We start from the raw sequence: 23,683 nt of genomic DNA, 5'->3' as shown, positions 1-23,683 counted from the left end.
CAGACTGAACATTTCCAAACCCTTCACATAACATTTTAGCAAGTACAATAATCCACACCAACTCTTATGATCGTATTAACTTTGTCGGTATAATCTTTACTTTCACTTTTAAAGTTACTGTGGCTGTTAAGGGCGAGGGAAACAATAATCAATGAAGAAGTAAATAAAAATCACATTTTGCCTTTAGCTGACAGAGAGTGACAGGAATACTCCATGAAAAAAGGGATGACAGGACACAAAGGATTTGAACTGTAACTGCGGTCGCAGCGGTTCTAGACAAATACCATGACCCCCCGGGCTATGCTTAGTTTGTGTCTTTACACCTAAATGAGCTGAATTGTGTGGTTATACCAGCCCAGAAAATGACCTCATATCCCCATAAAAAATGATCTGGATAACATCACTCTTAACATTCATCAGGATGCCAACCAATACGACTGCTTAGAGCTGTGATGGGAAGGTCTGGTACTTTTGTGGCTGCAAACCAAAAACCTTTTGGTGGATGCTGACTATAATGGAAGCTGTCAGGGTTCAGGGGAAGGCCGCTTTGGACTCAACTTTGGACTCTGTGCTTGCAGATGCAGATGTTTATTGATCTGAACTTTCCTTTTATAATATGTGTTGCAGCTATAGACAGAAGAATAGTTATTATGCAGCTTGTATATTGCAGCATCATACTTGCACTAAAAGGAAATACAGTTTCTTTTCGGGAAAGCAATAATGTCTGTACCAAATGTTATACTAGAGTAGATGTTGTGATAAGAGCTATAGCTATAGAAAAATCTGAGGATTACCAAAGTCACTGAAATCCATCTACTGGTCAACATTTTTTTATATTCTGCCCGCAATTTTTTCCATAAATTTAAATGTTTTTAAATACACATATACATAAGTAGGGGGTCCCCGCTCCATCGCTCCATCAGTTTGGGGGGTCCTTGGCCTGGAAAACGTTGAAGACCCCTGCCATAGACTATTAGTGTGTGCAGTTCAGTTTGGACTGAATACACACACTTGGTCAACCCAGTTAATACAAACTAGGTGTTGCACGACTTCAGGTTCAGAAGTCGACTGTTATGTGATGAAAGTTAAGTCGACACCAACTAGTCACTGATGACGTCACTAATAAAATACAGTAGAAAAATAATGCTTTGAAACAATGGAATCTATATTCTTGACCTGAATACATATGCTGAGAACAGACATCTCATGTGCTGCATACTGTGTGCTGCAGATATGTATAGCCTGTATAAAAACAGGCTGCAGCTCATCACCATCAATAGCATTTAATAGTACTCCACGGTGTGTTGGAAGATGGGATAGAATAGTCGTGTTAAAAAATATACAGTATTTCTCTGAAGCCTTCTCCATGTACTGCAGCTAAAGGTCTAATAACTATTCACCAACAAATTGTTGACTTGCAGCCTTCTTTACTATGTTAGCACAGGGCATCTGGTGTTGTTAATCAACTGCTGTGGAGAGGATTCGGACTGTTCCTCTGTTGGCATAAGCGGATGCCTTTTCAGATGAGTGTGCATTGCAGTACTACTTTAGTTGTATTTCAGGACTGAATTGCATATTGTGCATGTCACAATAGTATGGGCCTCATCTTTAGTGAAGTATTTCCACACACTTGATGAACAGCTGCTAATTTGCTGCAGTGACCCACTGGGCTCCTCACCTGTCTTGTCGAAGGGTCGTCCAAGTTGTTATTGTCATGTGATCAGTGACTATAGTCCACTTCCCGCTTAAAGCGTCATGGCACAGCAGTGAAGTTGACAACCTGGCTCGTCGACCAGTCTGTACAACCCCAATCACAACCCTGGTTATTGTGTATGTAAAAATATATTTTTGGGTTCAGAGGGCAAAAATTATAATCAGGCAACAAGTCACAAGAGATGTGAGTCTTGACTTATGTCCATTTCTATTTTACGTATCTTAAAGAAAAGAAGCAATAAACCGCCACAGCTACGAAGTAATGATGAAAAATGAACATTTGACAGGGTAGTTAAGCCACAGTTGTTTTAGTCTGTTGTGAGATGCAAGACAGATTCACGTCGCAGGACTTCCACCATAGATATCTCTATTCCCCTACACTTTACGCTTTGTGTTGCGCTACATCAATAAACACTAGCTATGCAGCCTCTTTCCATTTTATAGCAGGGGAAATGCATTATGTTCTAAATAAGAGCTGCACTGCCGCTCTCCTTTTTTAAAGGCAAGCTTAGTAAATCAGTCTGACTACGGGAGATTATCACCACTATAAATACAACTTAATAAGCTTTCACACTAATGCTGAACATGTGTCTGTAGCCACAAAGTCATTTTACAAATACATGCGCAAACCAAAGGGCTGTTTGAGTTATCAACATGTGGACAGAATATATATAATTACACAGCTTGTGATTTGTTATTTTTTTCCTGCTATGCTGGCTAAATGTACGGCCAAGTGAGTTGCGGTGTACTAAACTTTGGGCTCTTATCATCATGTTTTAGTTACTTTGTTTATGAATTGATACCTAATCTCAGACAGAAAAGCGCCAAAATAACTTCTTTAGCTTTTAAACTGAATCCACTCCTCGTAGGTGTGGCATGGGGGCATTTGAAGTTGACCGATAAACAAAAAGTCTTTGTAGCATTCATTTTTGAAAGAATTCTCACTTTACTTGTTGGTCCATAAAATGTTTGCATCGTACCGTCAATATCAATAGCAAGTGGACGATTGAGTCACACAATTCTGATCATATTTTGTGAGCTCTGTCTGGTAAATAGTGGGCTAATCAAGTACAGGAAGGTACAATTTCAAGCGCTAGATTGAAATCTAAAACTTCAGACTTTTGTTGGATGAAAACTCTCCTCAGCGTGAGAAGCTCTAAATGCTAAACTGTCTGTGGATATAGAGTTGATCATATTTTACAGCAACATTATGGTCAAGTGTTTGACAATAATTAGCTATACCAGATGCCATGTGTGAAGTATTGTTCGAACAAAAACAAAGTCTGGAGCAGTCTTTGCATGTCTATTGTATGAAGCTTGTGCTCAGACAATGGAAATGTCAGTCCCTCTGTCTCTATTTATTCATCCCTGTTAATCTTTGTTTATCCAAATGACATGAGTAGATATAGTGTCAACAACAAACAGTTTTTTTTCTCTGTATCTCTGCGGTTCCAAAATGAATCATTCTTCCAGGAACCAGTAATGTCACCGGTTCTCAGAAATAACTTCATGTTCCCATTCAGACCTTGCATTAACATCTGTCCTGGTCAGGTTAAGTACAGATGTGATGTCGCATTTGAAAGATCTGATCTCAGACCACATTTGTAGGTGGTCTAGGATACTTTTTACCACATTCCTTTGGTAGTCTGGACACTCCCAAAGCATTCTGGGTCACATAAAACACTGCCAATCTACTGTTAGTGATGTCTGTGGTAGCTGATAACCAGTGTTGGGCACGTTACTCTTAAAAAGTAATTAGTTATAGTTACTAGTTACTTCTCCCAAAAAGTAACTGAGTTAGTAACTGAATTACTCCACTATAAAAGTAACTAGTTACCAGGGAAAGTAACTATTGCGTTAAATATGATAGGATTTATTATTTTATTTGTTTATTTATTTTTTGCAGCTCTTGCTTGTGGCTGGCTGTAGTCTGAAAGCCAAGCCGAATGTCTTCAATAGAGCTTCACGTTACTTTTTTGTTGACACCGCCTTATTGGCAGGAAAACTGAGGAGGTAATTGGCAAAGTGTGTTTTCCTGCCAGTATGGCGGTGTTGTGATTGCTGGCGCAGGGTGACGTCAGCTAACAGAGCTCTATTAGTTGCTTCACTTCACACTTCATAACGCACCACATTTAATTGTCGGCGTTGTATCGATGGAAATTGTAATTAGTTAGATTACCCGTTACTGAAAAAAAATAACGCCGTTAGTAACGCGTTTATTTTAACGCCATTATTCCCATCACTGCTGATAACTAACTACATAATAAATTAATATTTTTCACTTCAGGGTGGATAGATAAATAATAACTTAACACGTGTGATTCTAGTGAATGAAAGCTTCCAAAATATCTGTAATTTCCACAATCCTTGACGTACACACAGCAAATAGCTGTTTGTGGTTCTGATACAGTTGTAGAGATTTATTAGAAACAGCAGGTGAATATTCTACAGTGGCCCAAATTATGTGTGTGTTTATTTGCATACTGAGGGTGAAACTGAGATCCCAAGTACAAGTGGGATGCATCTGGAGATGCATTTTGATACCAGGTGTGAACACAGATACAGATACACAGATAGGCTTTTAGTATAAGGTCTGAAAGGGGCCTGCTTCAGCCTCTGAGAATCTGGAAGTTCATCTATTAATGTGTGGAGAGGATGTTAAGGGAGAAGATGCGTTTTGTATTGACTGACTTTGCAATGCAAAAAGCAGTTGTCTCGAAAATGTTATGGATTTATTTTGTCTTTGTTTTTCAGGGTTTTAATAGAACAGTATGAACTAAGAGCTCTGCTTTTTTGTCAATGTATAACACTGAGGAATTTTTCTAATACCTTATACTTCCAAATAGAAAGTGTCAAATCGTGCTTTTAAAACAGTGTTAGATAACTTCATTAATGATTATTCATTAAAATTTCTTACGGTGCCACCAGAAGAATAAAGCTTTTATTTCCTTTGAAATATCTCCTAGGTCTAGACTAGATCTCTGTTCTTCAGCTTGTCCTTATGTTTCTTGAAGTATACAATAGTGGTTCAGAGTGAACTGTCTCAACCGCTTTTAGACTGATTGCCATCATATTTGGTTCAGACATGCATGCCTCAATAATATGACTTGTCACTTTTCCTCTAGTGCTGTTGGGTAAACATTTTACTTTGAACTACTTAGATTTATGACCAAATACCTGCTAAACTGACTCTCCCATGAACCTCAGCTTTGCTTTGTGTTTAGCGCTAATTAACATAGTCTGGTACACTAGCATGCAAAATTAAAGTGTGCTCTCATTTAGCTCAAAGCACAAGTGCAGTGATGAAGACTCTTGCATAACCTATGGTTTCTCCAGGACAGTTTGCCCAATGATGCCTCATGCCAAAGAGATAAAAGCTGTGTTTTCACTTGACCAGCCAAGGTTTATCTTTCTACTAAAGAAATGAAACTGCGAAAGAAAATTCACATTTCTGCAGAGTGCCAAGAAACACCACCTGCAACCATTAGAAGTTTACCTTTGAACGGCTGAACTTGTTGACAAAGATCCTCAAAGACCCAGGCCTAGTGTAGATAAGATAATATAAATACAAATGGAAAGATATTTGTGTAGCCAAGGAATTCCCTGACAGCATAACATCTTAACTGCCTGTGTCAGATGTTGGTAAGTTCCCATGAAAACAAGTTCTTTTAGACCATGACAGTTTGCTGCCATTGGTGAAGAGACGGTGGAAACGAGAGGAGAGATTGTGGATGAGAGACAAGACCAGTGTCCTTCATCATCATCTGAAAGCAATGAGACAACAACAGAGTGGGAATTAAAAGACTAGAGCTGTCTAATCTTAAACAACAGAGGAATGTCAGGGAGATGCCATAGCACCCTTTTATCCCAGATGTGTGCTATTAGGTCCACGGGACCAGTCCCTGTGCCAGGATCACATTTCTTCCTTTGCTAATGCCATCAGACATACGATCTGACAATGATAATGATAATTACTTCAAATGACATGCCTTCCATTGCGGAAAGCACACAAACATGCGCACGAACACACACTGAAAAACAAGACAATATTTACAGCTTTACACAGAAACGACTGTCGGCCTCGAAAAGTTAAAAACAACACAGCATTGTGCATTCCTCTCCACCATTTAAATGTTTCACAGCTTCCTGTGCTGTCTGCGTAAGAGGAAGAAAATATGGAAGAACAAAAAGGTCACAACGACGACTTGGACTTGGAGGGAAAGCGAACACTGCTGCCAAGTTTAGGTTTCAGTGTTCCTGTATGAAGTTCATCATAAATTTAATACACAGTTAAAAACCAGAGCCAGGCACTATCTCCAGCACAAAACCCCTACTGCTGACGAGGAACTGAGAATCACAGACTTAATAATCTGTATTTCTCTTGAATGCAGTTTTAACCAGTATTGACAGCATCACCACAACACCAGACTTTCAACATATTATTATTATTATTATTTTTTTTGTTGCAATTACAGTCTTATTTTCAGGTTCCTTTGGACCGTTAAAAACCCAAACCCAAAACACACGATTGCACCCTGGACGATAACTCCTATCTTTTTGCTAGAGGGTGGATGTCCTTGGATGGAAGCAACCGAAATGCAAAAAGGTCTGCAGAGGAGGTGTGATATTCTAAGATGTAATCTCAAAGTGGAGCAGCCTACATACAGAAATACAAGTCCTTTTATAGCCACGGGGAGCAGGCCGAGTTAGACATATAAGAGTCTGTTACCATTAGCTTCACTTTCATGTTCTTCTCTTCTGTTTCCATCTGTAATCCATTTTTTTCTTTTTTTCTTTTTGGTGCCCAGGAAAAAATCCTGAGTTGGAAGGTTTCTACAAGATTACACCTTTAAACAAACTAACAACCAACAAAATAATAAAAATAATCAGTTCCGGAGAGAAAAAAAAAAATTAAATATTGGCACTGGTTTCCTTTAGCTTACACCAAATCTTGTTACATCGGAATCAGAATCAGAATCAGAAAAGACTTTATTGCCAAGCATGTTTGTACATACAAGGAATTTGCCTTGGTGTTGGTATGCATAAAATAAAATGAAATAAAATAAAATAAATATAGAAACTATATATAAAATACAAAAATACAAAAAATACAAAAATACAAAATACAAAAATATATATACAGTATATATATATATTCCACCAGAACTGTGGGATGGTAGTGAGTTTGATGTGTTCATGGGGAGGGTTTGGCATTGTTCAGCAGACGGACTGCGGATGGGAAAAAACTCGCAGCCGTCTGCCAGAGGGGAGTCTGTTAAATAGTCCGTGTCCAGGGTGAGAGGGATCAGCCACAATCTTAGCTGCACGCTTCAGAGTCCCGGAAGCGTACAGCTCGTCGAGAGACTTCAGACTGCAGCCAATCACCATCTCTGCAGAGCGAATGACACGCTGCAGTCTGCTCTTGTCCTTAGCAGAGGCTGCAGCATACCAGGTGGTGATGGAGTTGGTGAGGATGGACTCAATGATGGCAGTGTAGAAGTGAACCATCATTGTCTTAGGCAGGTTGAATTTCTTCAGCTGCCGCAGGAAGTACATCCTCTGCTGTGCTTTTTTAATTAGGGCGCTGATGTTCAGCTCCCATTTGAGGTCCTGGGAGATGATGGTGCCCAGGAAACGGAAGGAGTCCACAGTGTTGACTGTAGAGTCACACAGGATGATGGGAAGGAGTGGGGCTGTGTTCTTCCTGTAGTCCACGATCATCTCCACTGTCTTGGAGGCGTTCAGCTCCAGGTTGTGGCGACTACACCAAGTCACCAAGCGGTCAATCTCCAATCTGTAGGCGCTCTCATCTCCACCTGAGATGAGCCCGATGAGGGTGGTGTCATCTGCAAACTTCAGGAGCTTGACAGACTCGTGACTGGAGGTGCAGCTGTTGGTATACAGGGAGAAGAGCAGAGGAGAAAGGACACAGCCTTGAGGGGAACCCGTGCTGATGGTACGGGAGTCTGAGATGTGTTTTCTCAGCCTCACATGCTGCCTCCTGTCAGACAGGAAGTCTGTGATCCACCTGCAGATGGAGTCAGGCATGGTCAGCTGGGAGAGTTTGTCCTGTAGTAGAGACGGAACGACCGTGTTGAAGGCCGAGCTGAAATCCACAAACAGGACCCTGGCATATGATCCGGGGGAGTCCAGGTGCTGGAGGATGAGGTGGAGGGACAGGTTGACGGCGTCATCCACAGATCTGTTTGATCTGTAGGCGAACTGCAGGGGGTCCAGGAATGGGTCTGTTAAATCCTTGAGGTGAGAAAGCACAAGGCGCTCAAAAGACTTCATCACAACCGATGTCAGGGCAACAGGGCGGTAGTCATGGAGACCAGTAGTCCTTGGCTTTTTGGGGACTGGGATGATGGTGGAGGCCTTGAAGCAAGCTGGCACATGACATGACTTCAGTGAGATGTTGAAGATATCCGTGAACACTGAAGACAGTTGATCAGCACAGTGCTTCAAGGTGGATGGAGACACAGCGTCTGGTCCAGCAGCCTTGCGGGGGTTCTGCCTCGTAAACAGCCTCTTCACGTCCTTCTCCAGCATGGTGAGAGGTGAGATGGAGGAGGGAGGCTCTGAGACCACCGGCTGTGAAGGAGCCTTGGCCATTGTTGTTGTCGGGGAGGAGGGGGGCACTGGTGTGAGGGCCTGTGAGGTTTCACAGATACCAGTGCTGGTGGGAGAGGTGTCACCGTGGGGGGTGGTGGTCGTGGTACTGTCCCATTGTCTTTCAAAGCGGCAGAAGTATTCATTCAGGTTGTTGGCCAGGCGTGAGTCGTTCACAGGGGGGGGGGGGGTTGGGCTTGTAGTTGGTGATGTTCTTGAAGCCCCTCCAGACAGAGCTCGAGTCGCTGGCTGCAAACTGTCTCTGCAGCTTTTCTGAGTACTGTCGTTTAGCTTCCCTCACCGCTTTGCTAAACTTGTACTTTGACTCTTTGAATTTCTCTCTGTCTCCACTCCTGAATGCCTTCTCCTTCTCCAACCTGAGGTGCCTGAGTTTGGCTGTGAACCAGGGTTTGTCATTGTTATAACTCACCCTGGTGCGTGTTGGAATACAGCAGTCCTCACAGAAGCTGATGTATGACGTCACTGCTTCTGTGTACATTAGCTGTGCTGTGGAGCAAAGGATCCACTGACAAATAATGGAGCAGCAAAGGGAGGATGTCAGGGTGGATGGAAGCACTAGTGATGTTGGCAAAAGAGTCCACTGTTTGTTTACAGTTTCCAATAGAGAAACTCTTCAATAATAATAATAATAATAAACAATTTCAACAGTGATTTACGTCAGATAATGAAAAGCAAGAAGACAGTTTATGTTAGTGCAGATAGTAGCCACATTTTAGATAACAACTCTGTTTCTGTTCTGTAACACTGGCTATGAGAAGAGGGCGTTATTGTGAAAAGACTTGTTCTGCTTGTTCTTCAGTGTGCTGCACTTTGACTGTGACGTTCACAACACAGCACTAATGAAAGACGGAACCTTTGAGATGCTAATGCTGTGTTATCTGTACAACCGGCAAACGTGTGTCCACCTATATCGTTGGCAAGTTGCTGTTTAAGGGCCTGTCCACAGAGAAACGCAAAAACGCAGAAACGCAGAAGTTTTGCATCGTTTTGGCCGATCGTCCACACGAATCCTGTAAACGCATAGCCCTAAAACGCACTTTTCTGAAAACGGGTCCCAGGGTGGAGAAATTCGCAAACGCACCTCTTGCGTTTCTGTGTAGACAGACAGAAACGGAGAAAACGATGACGTCATCGCCACACCCCCGAGCAGCCTTCCACCTCCCGCGAGACGTCTCATAACAACATCAACAACAATGGCGGACTACATGCTAGTTTTCCTGCTGGAGAAGATATTGAGCCTATTAGGGTTACTAGGGCAAAATATCATGCTCCTGTGCCACCACAATGAGCAAAAAAGGCGATTTGTAAACAGCGCTCAAGATTTGTGCGCATGCTCCGCCTCTTCCTCTCCATTTTTGGTGAATTTCTGAAACTGAAACAGCGCCACCTATAGGCCTGGAATATGAAGTAGCGTTTTCGGTCGTGCTGAAACGGATCTGTGTGGACGCGGATATTTCTTGAAACGATGCCATCGAAAAACGGAGAGGGAAAAGATCGTTTTCGTACGTGTGGACGTGGCCTAAGTGTGCTGTTCAAGAGCTGACTGATGTTGTTGAATGACATTATCCGTTTATAAGTTAACTGGTGAAACAAACGCATGTGATTGGTTGACATATCACTGCATCACTGATGTGGTGAGAAGTTGAAGTCAGCTCAGTTTTGATATGTAACGCTGGCAAATATCAGGCATCAGTTTATCACTGTGTATCACTATTGCTATTTTGTCTCTGGTGTGAACAGATTATTGCTATGTTTTGTTTTGGTGAATGCGGCTTTGTTTCCACTGGAAACACATCATGGACAATTATTATGTTGTTATGTCCGGAACTTTAGAGACTTTAAAGGCAAAATGAAGTAAAGATCCTTTCCTCACCTTCTATATCACTGCATTTACTTTCCAGAAAGGAGAAAACTATTAACGTCACCCTACAAGTGTTAATTAGGAGTAGCACATGCTGGAATCGTTTATAGGGTCCAATCTCCCCGTCTTGGCATTATAAAGTTCACAAGTGTGTCAGCACAGAACACAACACCAGGCCAAACAACACATGGAATCCACAGATGTTGGCCGCCCAACATAATAATTAAACTCAAGTAAATGATCTGCCCTGTCATACTGTGTTTATTAGATGCAGGTGATATCTGCTGTTGTTGGTTTTAAAATCATCCATGAATAACAGCGAAATCCTTCAGCTTCTTGTTTCACCTACTGGGTGCAGCTGTAATTCCCCTCCCTTCTTCCTTTCTCACCTTTGGGACACTTTTTCTTCATCCTGCACCTCTGCGTCTCGCTATGGGGCAGGCAGAGTGATGCTGCTTTGTCTTCCGTCGTGCCCCCCAGCTGGCCAGCCCCGCGGGTCCTTGTCTGCTTGCCCCACCGGAAACCGCAGGCGACACCGTCTCGGAGACAGGCGCTCCACTCGCTCCATTCTCCCAGTGGAGCCGGGAGACAGTTCTCTAAGAGGGAAGAGAATCGAAGAGAAGAGAGGAGCTGATTGAAGACATCTAAACATCAAACGCAAAATAAAATATATTCAAACTTATGAATAAAAAAAGCATTTTTACAAAACCGCAAAACTGAAAAGGGTAATATTGGACAAACACAGAATTGTAGAAGCCAAGTGCTTTATCAGTTCCACATGTGAATCAAGGTGCTCTTGAAAATAAAAAAAAACTCCATGAGGTCAGAAGAAGTCCGTATTTTTAACAACAAATAAACGCATTGTTTTTCCTTTCTTCGTTTGAGAGTGCTGCAAGAATGTGACCTCCTGAATGTGCTCGTAGATTAGACCGACTGAGATAATGAAGATAAAACAATAAATTACCGCCATTACCCATGGAGTGGTAATGACATATGAAGACTAATGCTTTCTTCAGTCCCCTGGCAACAGCATTGCTATGATTTAAGGTAGATGAATGCCAGATGAAGCATTAATGCATGGGACATTACACTTGTAGCAACTGGTTGCTGATGAGTGACGTCACCCACAGAATCAGTCACTGCCAGTTTTTCCACAAGGTCCACAATGGAAAATCAGCAAACTTTGCTCAGACGGGTCAACATTTCTCCGTAACTATCATTATCATTGTTATATTTAAAATGAAGAGATTTCCTGTGAGTGTTTTCTAGAGTTGCTCAAGGTGTGTACCAACAGTCAGACGTGAAATCTTAACACCGGCCATGAAGACCAGATGTGATCTCCATGCCAAGAAACAACAGTAGCTGCAGATGTTGCAGGTGGACGGCACCTGTACCGAAGAGTACCGAAGAGCATCAAATCATGAGTCAGTTCAACTATATATCTCACTTACTTAGAAGGGAGGGATGATACGCTGCAAGATATGAAGATAAATACAAAAACTTCTCTGAAGACATTTAATGTGGATCATGTGCTGCATCTGAGAGTTTGGCCCCATCAAAAAGTATTTAGCTGAGAAACGGATGAAGAGAAAAAAATGAGGCCGTTGAGTGTTCACAGAAGCAGGTGAAGATAAGAGTATTTTAAATACGCCTTAAAGGATTTGTAGGGAGAATGCGCTGTTAGGCTGTGTTTAATTTGATCAAAACCTTTCTGGAGAAACGTGATTCAGTCCATGTTTGTGTTGTTTCCTTGTTTCATGCTCACTCCCTGAAAAATAAAGCTGCAGGCGCAGTTCAGTCACATTATTTGACTAAAATCAGGCTGATGAAAGAAGAAAAAAAAAGCCCACAAACCACAACAACCTATGAAACGCACAAACATTCACACATGAAATACTGCAGAGATGTGTCCATAGAGCAAGAGAGGCAGATAAAAGGCGAGGGGATTCCACAAACTGGTCTGCTGTTGATTAACCCTCTCCGATTAGTTTCACTGATGTGTCCATTGCAGAACAGACCTACATTTTGTGGCAGGCTGGGGTCAGAAGAATAACATTAAAGGGGTTTAAAACTTGGCACACAATCCAAGTTGTATGTACATTTCAAATGTACATACATTTACATGTGTATGTGTGCACATACATATGTACATACATGCCTTTGCCTTCCACATGGGTCAGTTTACACAGACAACATCTCTTGAACCCAAATGAAATCTTTTAGATAAGAGATTCATGTGTACAGTGGATGTGTTTGCGCGTGGAGCATCAAATCTGCCAGAAATGACATATTCTTTGCCCTATTTCAATTTAAAACACTTAATTAATTCAATAGAAGAAGATGACCAAGACGAAGACACATTTTTCATCCTTCTACACCTTGTTTGAACAACTCACTGTTTTACCATGTTTCCACCTTGTTATTCCAGTTATTGGCTGAACAACAGACATGACTGGTGATAAGTGCTGGAAGATATGTAGAAGGTATAGATCTAAATAAAGGTTTTACACCAAATATTGAGTGTGGCTTACCAACGCAGTCTGACTGGTGGGCAAACGTTCCCTCTGGGCAGCTGGTCAGACACTTGCCTTTGTACAGCTGGAAGCCAGGCTTACATTTGGTGCAGAAGTCCCGGCTGAAACAATGCTCACAGTCCACGGAGCGGCACTCTGAGATGAGAGAGACCATCGGACATCATCCAGTGAACTGCTTTTCTTTCTTCTTGTAAATGGAAATGTGCTTGTGAATCCTGGAGGAAACTGCAGTCTGTCTCTTTTTTTTATAACTAATTTTAACTTTAGTGGTTAGGGTGAAATGTAGGTGAACATCAGTGAAGGAAAGAGAGAAATGGAGCAGTTTAAACTGTCCAATTAGAGAAAGTTGCAGAAAACCATAAGTGGTATCTTTACCGCCTGAAACTGGATGTCAAGTCTTTGAAAGTAACTGAAAAACAGTATTTTGGTGGAATGTGCGTACAGATGAAGTAATCCTTGTAGCAGCATTTTAAAATCTGGATTAATGAATATTCATGCAGAAGGTTAGGGGTTTGGCTATCAGAATGGACTATATATTTTCTCTTACTCTGTTTTCCAGAGGTCAGGTCAGATCAGAAACGGTTTAAATTACATGCTGCTTTCAGGTAGAGAGTTTCCAGAAGTGCTAAGTAGGTTTGCAGTTGTAGTGTGGAAAAAAATAAATTTTTTCAAACAGAAACAGACCCCTTTCTGAGGGCTTACTGGCATCTACTGAATCAAATAAAACATTTTAATGAACATTACGATAAACACTGTGAGGCAGGACTGTTTTTCTTTTATGGGGCCAATGTGTAAATGTAGACTCTGTGTCAATGTGTACTATTATTATTGCACTCGTTTAGGCCTCAAGATAGTTGAGTCTTATGTGTTAATGTGAGTGAGACTACATATCAACTGAGTCTCTTGTTATTAAATCAGACTGAGAGGTCTCTGCAGGTGAAATAACCATTTTTGTAAAAACTTACTCATGCAGCGACTCATGTCTTTCCCTCTTTGTCCGTAATGCCCAGCAGGGCAGGCGTGGAGACAAGTTCCATGGTGAGACATCCCCTCTCTCTGCAGGAACAAGAAGAGTCGCTCCGGGCAACGCACACAGCCATTGTCCCGGGAACACTCCAGACAGGTCCGACAGTCCTCGGATGTCTCTCTGTGAGCTGCAGGAGACCGAGTAGATTAGGTCTCAACTGAGTTGAGTACAGCGATATTAAAACAAAAGCAGAGGCGGTTGTGAAATAAAGGGAAAATGAGTATGAGCAGGGGAGAGTGAGGATGAGGAAGGAAAGGAGACACTGCAAATCCTCAAGATGCCACGAAAATTTATGGACTCCATGAAAAATCCACCACTGAGCTCCTTGAAATACAGATCTGTATATGCCGCGGGCAGGAAGGCATTCACTTGTAGCCACAGGAGCCCATTTTTTACTTTGAAAGCTAGAGCAGACTGTAAGTTAAGTTTCAAGAAAAATCTAAAGAGTAAAATCAAGGCTGCAACCGCATGCAGTACTGCTGTATTTGAACGCATTTTATTGTTGCCAATATTGTTTTGGTAGAGTTGTGCTTCATAACAAATGAAATATAGAAATTGGGGTTGAGAATCCATGTCACATTCAGAGGAAGAAGTCAGATATTAGATCAGATTTCCCAGTTGTTTTGTTGGCTTGAGTATAATGTGGCGTTCATGCAACAAAAGCAAGCAATGTGCGCCAGGAGAACATGTGGTTTGACCAACTGGACTGCATTCTATTCATTCATTCATTCATCTTCTATACCCGCTTATTCCTGTTAAGGGTCGCGGGGGTCTGCTGGAGCCTATCCCAGCTGTCATCGGGCGATGGGCGGGGGTACACCCTGGACAGGTCGCCAGTCTATCGCAGGGCTAACACAGAGAGACAGACAACCATTCACACTCACATGCACACCTACAGCCAATTCAGAATCACCAGTTAACCTAATGAGCATGTCTTTGGATGGTGGGAGGAAGCTGGAGTACCCGGAGAGAATCCACGCAGACACAGGGAGAACATGCAAACTCCACACAGAAAGGCATCAGTGCTAACCACCTCGCCACTGTGCCGCCCGACTGTATTCTATATTTGCTCTTATTCTGTTTTTCTAAGGTCGATTCAGATCGGAAAATATCAGATGGGAGTGAAAGTGAAGCATGTTCAAGGAGTGATGTGAAGACTGAAATTTACTTTTTTTTTTAACATAAAATATCATCACTTTATTTATGACAAGCTTTCCCACAAATGTATATCTCAATAAAGTAATGGAGTATGATATGTTAGGACCAAATATGTATTTTATGAGGCCACACTGACCTTTGATCATTAAATTCAAATGAGCTAATCTTTGAGTCAAAGTGAATGGTCTCTCGAGGCCTTCTTGAGACATTGCGTTCACCTCCGTTTATCCATTAATGTGGCTCTCTGATATTATTCTCATGTCTTGGCAGTGGTATTTTAGTGGGTGCAGTTCTCTAGCCACTGTAGGTAAGGTAAAGGTAACCGAGGACCTTCTTGCTGTGAGGCGCCAGCGCTAACCACTGTGCCACCATGCTGCCCCACTGCGGAGTGGGCTACAGTTTTCTATAGGTTACACAAATACATAAACAGAAAATAACAAAAATAAATGTATAACAACAGTATACTGTATACTGTTCATTAAGTAACAACAGTCATTATGGGAAATAAAATATCCTCAAAAATCTAAGAATTAGATAGTTACAGTTTGACTTCAGGGTTAAGTCTAAGTGATCACTACTCCTAGATACAGACGAGACCAGACAGACAAAAGTAGGAATGCTACCAATCTGATGTGGATAAGGAGGGTTATGGAGAAATAGAATACTGAAAAGATGGACTGAATCCAATGAGGTAGATCCCAGTCCCAGTCCGATCCATGCAAAACACGCTGTCCATGTTAAGTGTGTTTGTAGGTACTTGTAGGCACCGGGTGTGCGCGTGTGTGCATGCGTGTATCGGTACAGCTGCTGTAAAGTGAAAGAGTTTTTTCTATTATTCTACACTCAAAAGTCTCTTGAAGTCCCTCATAAGTCCCTCCCTGATATACACACTGTTAATTAATTTCACCAAACACATACACGAGATAAATATAAGGACATGAGACACAAACATTGCTTCTGTAATTTGAAATCAGGACTCTCAACTGTCCTTTTTAGACCTTGCAGACAACAAAAACCTTCATGCAGCATGCTTATAAGAATTTACTTCACATATGTTTTATAAAATACTTGTACGGTAACCAGTGCTGAAGGGCTCTTTTACCAACCACTTGACCGTAACAACTTCAGTATAGCAGCCCATTGACACGGACTTATTTTATTCTCTTACAGGCTGTGGGGCTAAAAGTAATTCATCAGATGAAAAAGAAGTATGTTCTGTGGATCTGACATAAACGTCCAACAGGCCTTGTTCTGGAATTGCCATTTTATCAGACAACTGCTCTCAAAGGGAGAAATCCATCACAGACATATTACTTTCTCAAGCAGCAGAAACCGCAACAGTTCAGAATACAACTCATGTCTATTACTTTATGTTGTAAAGTTGCCTAGAAACATGGCACAAGTATAAGAACATAATTAACAGGTTGTTCTTGGACTCACATCGTTAGATCCTACATGATGATTTGAATTTATGTGTCTTAATGGGGATGAGCTTAATCAGATAGTACCAGTTTAGGTTACTTAGATCATATTTGTATTAAACTCTAAAAAGGGTTGACTGAAAATAACTTTGCATGTTTATCAACTGAAGGAAGGTATTAGACTGTTCAGTGTCAAGTGGGTTTAAGATAAAAATTCTCCACAGCCGATTTGTCCGTCAACAGTTGGAGTCCTGTAGAATTTTTCTTTGGAAAGCTCTAACTAAATCCCCAACATGTTCCACTGGCATTCGCTAAATTCACTTCAAAAGGTAAAATGATGAATGTTGCCACAAGAAGTACAACACAGACTCAGTTCCAGGCTGAACCCAGTTTTGCACTGCAACCTAACAGGGCAGTTACTTTCTATAATTCTATGAACACCTATGATTTGATGTTGTTTAACTTATGATATAAGTCCACTTGTGTTGTAAATGCTTTAAATGTGAAGCTGCAGCCATAAGAAATGATCGGTGTGCATGACGAGAAATCTCTAAACCCGTCTGCTATTATATGGTGATGATACATCCTTTTACTTATCCAGATATGTTTATAAATACAGATATTAGCAGTAACTTAATACAGTATTTCCTCCGGGAATGTCACCACAGTGTAATACTGAAAATATATAAATAGTGCAGTACCATCAGCAGTGTGCCAAAGGGTCAGTTACCACTGTGTTTGCCACTCATTTGTCCTAGATTGTGACATTTATTTAAATGAAAAGCACAGAAAATAAAGACCACATCTTTGCCTGCGCCTTTGTTCTGTAGAAATCACCTGAACTTCTGCAGGTATAACGTAAACCTGCTGTAGATGCAGTATAACGTCACAAAGTTGATCATGAATTCAACAAATCGATTATTCATCATTATTTATGTGTGAAATGTCAGATATTTTGAATGTGTGTTCTTATGCAGCAGTTTTGGCTTACTGGGTCATTACAATCAGAACTGTCACTACTTTTTAAATTAATTTCCGATGCCAGAAACAGGGTCACTGATTTTCTGACAATTGTAACAACCTGCTTTTAGTTAAACTGACAAGAGTGCAGTGTCAACAGAAAGACGACACATGATGACAATTGATAACAATTGATAAACTACTTTTGTCTTCTGAATTCTGACAAAAACAAGCTGCCCCACATCTGAAGGAGCCTCAGAACTTGGACAGGCCTTGTCAACCAGTTATGACCTATTCATTCACACACAAAGCAAAGAGATGAACATATGACGACTAAAGAGGACTTCAGTGCAGAGGAGAACAGAGCAGATTTCCACAACATAACTTAGACACTCATTTCACTGAGCTTTGGGACTCACTGAGGTCTCGACCCATTGTCTGAAAAACAGTTCTCTACACATATGCTATCGATCTGCAGGCTTAAGGGACTTTTAGAGGAGCGGCAGGTTTAGGTAGCGTAAAACGGTGACCTGTGACCTTGCATGGGATTGCCTTGGGTTTTTAACAAGCACCAGGTGTAACAAGCTCTGTCGGGGTTTTAGAGAAACATGCCAACATTTAAAAAGGATTTCCACCCTAAATCTGAAATCGCAAAAGGTGGTGAATATAGGAAAAGCGAAGAAATATAGACACAAAAAAATAAATCAAGTAGTAGAGATAATAATTTTTTTCATTTGATTGTTGAGCAGATGATGTTAAGATTTGTTAAGATTCTTTTTAATTAAATGCTTTTTACCCCCCCACCCCCCACCCCCTCCCCACCCCCCCAAACTAACAAAAATATTTCAGCTGTGATTTTAACTCTTGTGAAAGGAAATCTTAATATCAGAAGTTTCATTGAAAGGGAGGGCGAAAGTGTTAAAAAATGCTAATGTCATGGACATTCCTACAAAGAATCTTTTAGATTCAAATATGTTTATGGAGCATGTAAATTGTATGTGTTTCTGTTTGTTAGTTTCTATATTTGAAAAAAGATTATATCATCTAAATTCTTCACAAGAACAGACTGAAAGTGAATTTAGTACTTCATTGTGCTTTACCCTTACTATGATTTTTCAAAGGTAAAGCTGATATACGATACTGATGTAAAAGTAAAGTTTGTCTCACTGGTAGAAATATTAAGAATTCTGTTTTAGGGTGGAATTTTCTTTGGGGTGGGGGACATACAGCTTCTGTAGATGGAGCCAAAATTTCCACTATGCACCATAATGTGTACATTAACAGGAAGGAACGTGCCAGGAGGGGTGACGTGTTAAAATAACACAAGCTGTGCAGTCCCTAACGACATGTGTGCACGACTTGACAACTGACAGTCGTTGGGTTAAAGACAAGCTGCTATTTAACACATTATTCTACTGCTTCATTTGGTGGCTTCGGTTATATGTTCCTCTTTTGGTTGCCAAATGTCGATGATGAGCCTGTTTGACCTGTTGCCCTCAGGGAGGCGCTACAGGTGTATCAGGTCCAAAACAAACAGATTTAAAAACAGCTTCTTCCCTAGAGCAATAACCACCCTAAACTCTCACATGCACTGATTTCACAGTCCAACCACCCCAACCCCCAGACTCTCCTCAGTCATTTCTGAAAAACACTGTGCAATACCTCTTACGACAATGTGGAATCCTACCATAATGTGCAACAATATAATGTGCAATATTTCTTACCATAATGTGCAATAACATATATTTAACACTGTGCACCTTACCTCCCTTTTTTTGTACTATTACTTTATGTTCACTTATATTTATCTTCACTGTATATTATTATATGTTTATATTGTATTGTTTATTTTTTACACTGTCTTTGCACTGTTATTGGAGTTGGCTTTTAATCTCATTGTGCATGTGTATAGTGACAATAAAGGCATTCTATTCTCTTCTATTGTATTCTATTCTAAATAAGCTACTTTCGTCAATATGTTTCTAAGTGAAATGTTTCCTTGTTGTTAACATACGTGTGTCCAGTTTTAATTCAGTTTTAAACTGAGAAAATTGAAGAACCTCAATGGAAATTTTGAGTTGAGTTATTAAATGACCGTAGATATTCAGAGTGTCTGTCTGTAGTTGTGAAGACTGAAATCATAAAACTGCACCAGCCCTGGTTCATTTCTGGATAGAGACCCTGGTTGTATATCATTCTCCTATATCCCTCTTTATCTGTGTCAGTAACCATACAGTGACCTGATTAATGCAATCAAAATGCCAATAAATGGATCATGATGAATAAACTAAATGGGCAGTATCACCAGAGTATACAGACACCTCTCTTTGCCCTTTGCGTGTTGGATCGCTGTTTATTTTTTCCTCATCTGAGCCATTATATTTTGTCTGTCCACTGTAAGTTGTCTCAGAAGCTTCATCAGTCAGGATCTTCTTGCAAATGCGCAGATGCAATTGTTTTCTGTTGACAGATAATTTTCACATTGAGTCTTTTAAATAAAGAGCTCATTGCTGTCATGTGTGCTTTGATCAGCAAGAAATGAGTCAGTGGAATTGTGAGCAAAACGAATGTACATTAAACTACACATGGTGAGAGTGTTATGTGTAATACAGATGTATTGCTTTAAATCAATATTATTAAAATAATATTTTAGATAAAGTTTTTTTTTGTTGCATTTTCATTTTTCCTTCCAGCTAAAACTTTGCTGTGGCCAAAAATGTAGTTGGACAAAAGTAAAGCTTGGGAAGAGCAAGCAAATACAGAAGGAAGCTGGCGTGGATTTACTGTTACACTTTGAAAGAATGTTCAAATAAAGGCAAATAAGGCAAGGATCCCTAAAAATGTGTACTGGGGCTGTGATGAAACATGTTCAGTTTAAGTGAAACCAAGGGATTAAAATAAATGTCCCTTTTATTAGAACAAATGTCATATTATTTAACGGCTCGTCCAGTGTTACTGTGGCAAAGTCCTAAATGTACCAACGTCAGACACACCCATTAGCGCGTTCAAAAACTGCCTGCTTCTCCCAGCAGCAACAACACCTGTACCTGATTACAGTCACTCTCTGTAACTCTTTACATCTGCACGCAAGATGAACCATCCACTTAGTCTGGAGATATAGCCATGCATACTTATAAACTCAAATAAATGCACTGTACTGAACGGATCCTGCCCTCTCCATGCAGTGTTTCTGTTTAGAAACACACCCCTTAGAGATATGTCCCGGATTCTGTAAAACTCAAATAGCCTGTCAAGCTCAGCCTATTCACAGAAAAAATAGGTTTTTCATTTCAGAGGAAAAATGAGTGGATTAAAAAACTTGCACAGGACTTAATTCAGTGACAAACTAAAGACTTTTCGTCATTTAGTTAATGATAATGTCAATAAATGAAGATGAGGCATGAGGTTTTAAACTTTACTCTGGAATCAGATCACTGTGTTAGATGAATACGTGGCAAAACAGCAAGGAAGCATCTCATTTTTTTAATTTCATTTTGATCCAATTTAGATTTATTTATATTTTTTTGTCTCTCTCTTCAAATTCTCGCAAGTGCTGACAATTACCTACAGTAACCAGAAAGAAACACAAAGAGCTCTAATGGACATGGTAATAGGTCCAGCCTCCTGACCTCTGTGCGTCGGCATTCCCGCTGAAACCATTTCGCTGTTGTGTGCGGGTTTACACGCATGTTTTAACAGCTAAAGCAACCAAGTCCAGATGCGATGGAGGCCGAAAGCGTGGACCGTTGTGGGGGGAGGCAGGAGGAGACGACATGAGGTGTAAATGAAGGAGAGGAAAATAGGTGGACAGGGGGAAGGGGAGACTGGAACGACAACGCTGCTGTGTGAACAGATGAGTTCTGACAGCGGGTCAACTGGCTGTTCCCACTGCTAGCATTTGACCCCTCTGGCCTATAAACCTATCTAACCTCAAGCTGTTCTGATCTATTTGCATCAAATGTCTCAATCCAGGACTTAACAGACATTTTGTACAATATTAGGCAAAGACAAATTAATTCATCTTTGCTCAGTGCAGCACGCATAATTTGTTTAAGATACAATTTTGACACGCTCAGTTTTCTTTTTTAAATTACCTTAATTTCCTGACTCTGTTGACTCCATTGCCTTTTAAATAAATATACAAGTTTTGCTCGATACATTTATGAGCCTTTACACTGGTTAATTAACATTAGATTATGAATTCATTGTTTAAGTTGAGAAATATTTCAGTTTTATGCAGCATGTCTATTTTTTGTGAGCTACCTCCATATGCTACATTGATATTTTGACTTTGTGACCCTCCAAAAAAGATTTAAATTGTGTTTTTCTTTGTTACTCGTCTTTTGACTTTTTCATTTAGATCTGCAATTTAAAGAACACAATCTTCCTGTCACAAGCTGTTATCCTGAATGAGAGTCAGTGGCACCTGATGGCTGCACGCAGCCTCTATACTCGTTACTTGATGTCTCACCTCTGGTCGGCTGATGGGGGCAGAGGGGGGAAACGTCGGAAGCCGAAACGATGGCGTAATTGAGACCGGATCCCCTTCTATTAGAGCTAAATTCCTGAGGAAATGCCAGACTCACCGCGAGCGTGAGGGTCACGGCATACCTGTGTTGCTGGGGTCGGGACTTTTTTCAGGAGGGATTTTATGAAGACTCATTAGCCACAAATCTGGATCTGAACAGAATTCCCAAACGCTGTGGAGCATCTGCTGGTAGAGAGCTTAACAAGGAGTGACATGACATGCCTCTGAGAACTCTGAGACACAACCAAGAAAATATTGGAGGAAATAAGTAAGATTTACTGATGATCCTTACTCAACAATGTTCTGCACAGTGAAATGTTTATTTTCTGGACCGATAATGTAAAATTTCCCTAATTCTCAGCTGCTGGATGAACGAACGTCTGTTTTTCCTCTGGAAACATAACACTGAACGTCTGTCTTTTCAGTGTTGACTATATCAGTTATGTCATAATTATTTTGATTTGTTTTATTTATAATTCGCCTAATAGTTTGGCTCACAGTACATCTTGTACTAAGAAACCTTTTTATTCTGAAACAGCTCTTTTTTTTCTCCACCTGCTCTCTTATGAAGCCATGTGGTAAGTGGAAACAATAAGTTCTGTATATTCTGAAAGGCTTTTTAAAAGTTAATAATGTCTTGTCCATTTAATTATGACAATTCTGCATGTTTACATCTTATAATATTCAGAATCTGGTCAGCGCCAGTTTGCGTTCCAGTTTTGCACTCATTGCAACAGTGGAATGTACTCACCAGTTTGCTTCTGCATGACACCGGAGCCCAACCTGATCACCTCACATAGTAAGGACATCACAATGGCAAAGAGTCGCAAATGCATCTGGGCTGCTGGCAAGCGCCCGCTTCAGCGCCAGGCTGCGGACATCTGCAAGGACTTCTGGGGTGGCAGGTTGAATATTTATCTCCACAGTGAGGCACAGAGAGAGATGAGAAAGGGAAATAGAAGAGACTCTGGATTTTAAAAGACTAAGAGGCGGATGGAGGAGAAGTGGATAATCTTGCAGGTCCAAAGCAGCAACAGAAACAATAATTGCTGAGGCGAACCCTCTTTTTCTTTGTCCCGTTTCGAATGATATAGGGCTGAGATGAGGAGACAGGCGACCGTAAACAAAAAAAGAAGAGCACAGGAGAGATCAGGGGTGTGGAAAGCGGAGAGCCTCGCCTGCCTCCCCAGACTGGCAGATTGGAGGGAAAACTCAACATTTAACTACCACTGTCAAATTTGCGATAAACGAGCTCCACTTATCCCATAGCCATCTTTAACCCTTTAAAGGGTGCACTCTCAGGCCTAAGTGCTTCCATATTTCTAGCCTGATCTTTAGCCCCCTCCTCCCGACTCCATTTATTGTTGTTCAGTCTCTTCTTTTTATTATCCTTGTTTGTTTTATGTGCCTGCACCGGCCAGCTTTGTTTTCTGTGGCAATCCTATTAAATGTGGGCAGTCAGTAAACTTAATTTGACCACCCTGAAAGAAAGAAAAACAGCTGCAGAACAGCAGAGCTGGGAGTCTAAAAATTGATCATAACCTGCCAAGGTTTTACATTTGATTTGTCCTGCCAATTTGTGGAATCAGTCAGGTAGTTTGGAAGTCTGAGAAGAAGAGGTCCAGCTGGAAGGAGGGATGTCAGTTACTATTAAGTTAAAGTAAGCTGCATGAATCATTTGATCCTCTTCTCAAGGGTACAAATGTGCAAACAAACACACAGCTTACAGATTGTACTGATTACTGGTTTAGTATATATACACAAGTCTGAGTCTAAGAACAATGTCTGCATTAAAAGCATTGTGCAGAAAGTAAATTCGAGCATCTCCTAAAGATTACAGTGTTTGTT

General features: G+C 40.8%; 1 protein-coding gene across 1 annotated transcript in view; it reads right to left on the bottom strand.

Moving 5' to 3' along the window:
- Positions 1–22,899, bottom strand: part of rspo4 (R-spondin 4) — a 34,985-nt gene extending 12,086 nt beyond the window's left edge. Inside the window, exons 1-4 of the mRNA XM_084543170.1 lie at positions 22,587–22,899; positions 13,707–13,895; positions 12,739–12,876; positions 10,597–10,803 (exon numbers count right to left, since the gene is read on the bottom strand). Coding sequence (XP_084399296.1) covers positions 10,597–10,803; positions 12,739–12,876; positions 13,707–13,895; positions 22,587–22,671 — 619 coding nt within the window. The 5' untranslated portion in view covers positions 22,672–22,899. The remainder of the gene's footprint in view (positions 1–10,596; positions 10,804–12,738; positions 12,877–13,706; positions 13,896–22,586) is intronic.
- Positions 22,900–23,683: the final 784 nt, after the last annotated feature.

This window comes from Chelon labrosus (genome assembly GCF_963514085.1).
Source record: "Chelon labrosus genome assembly, chromosome: 4".
NCBI lineage: Eukaryota > Metazoa > Chordata > Actinopteri > Mugiliformes > Mugilidae > Chelon > Chelon labrosus.
This window is presented reverse-complemented; position numbering and strand designations above follow the sequence as displayed.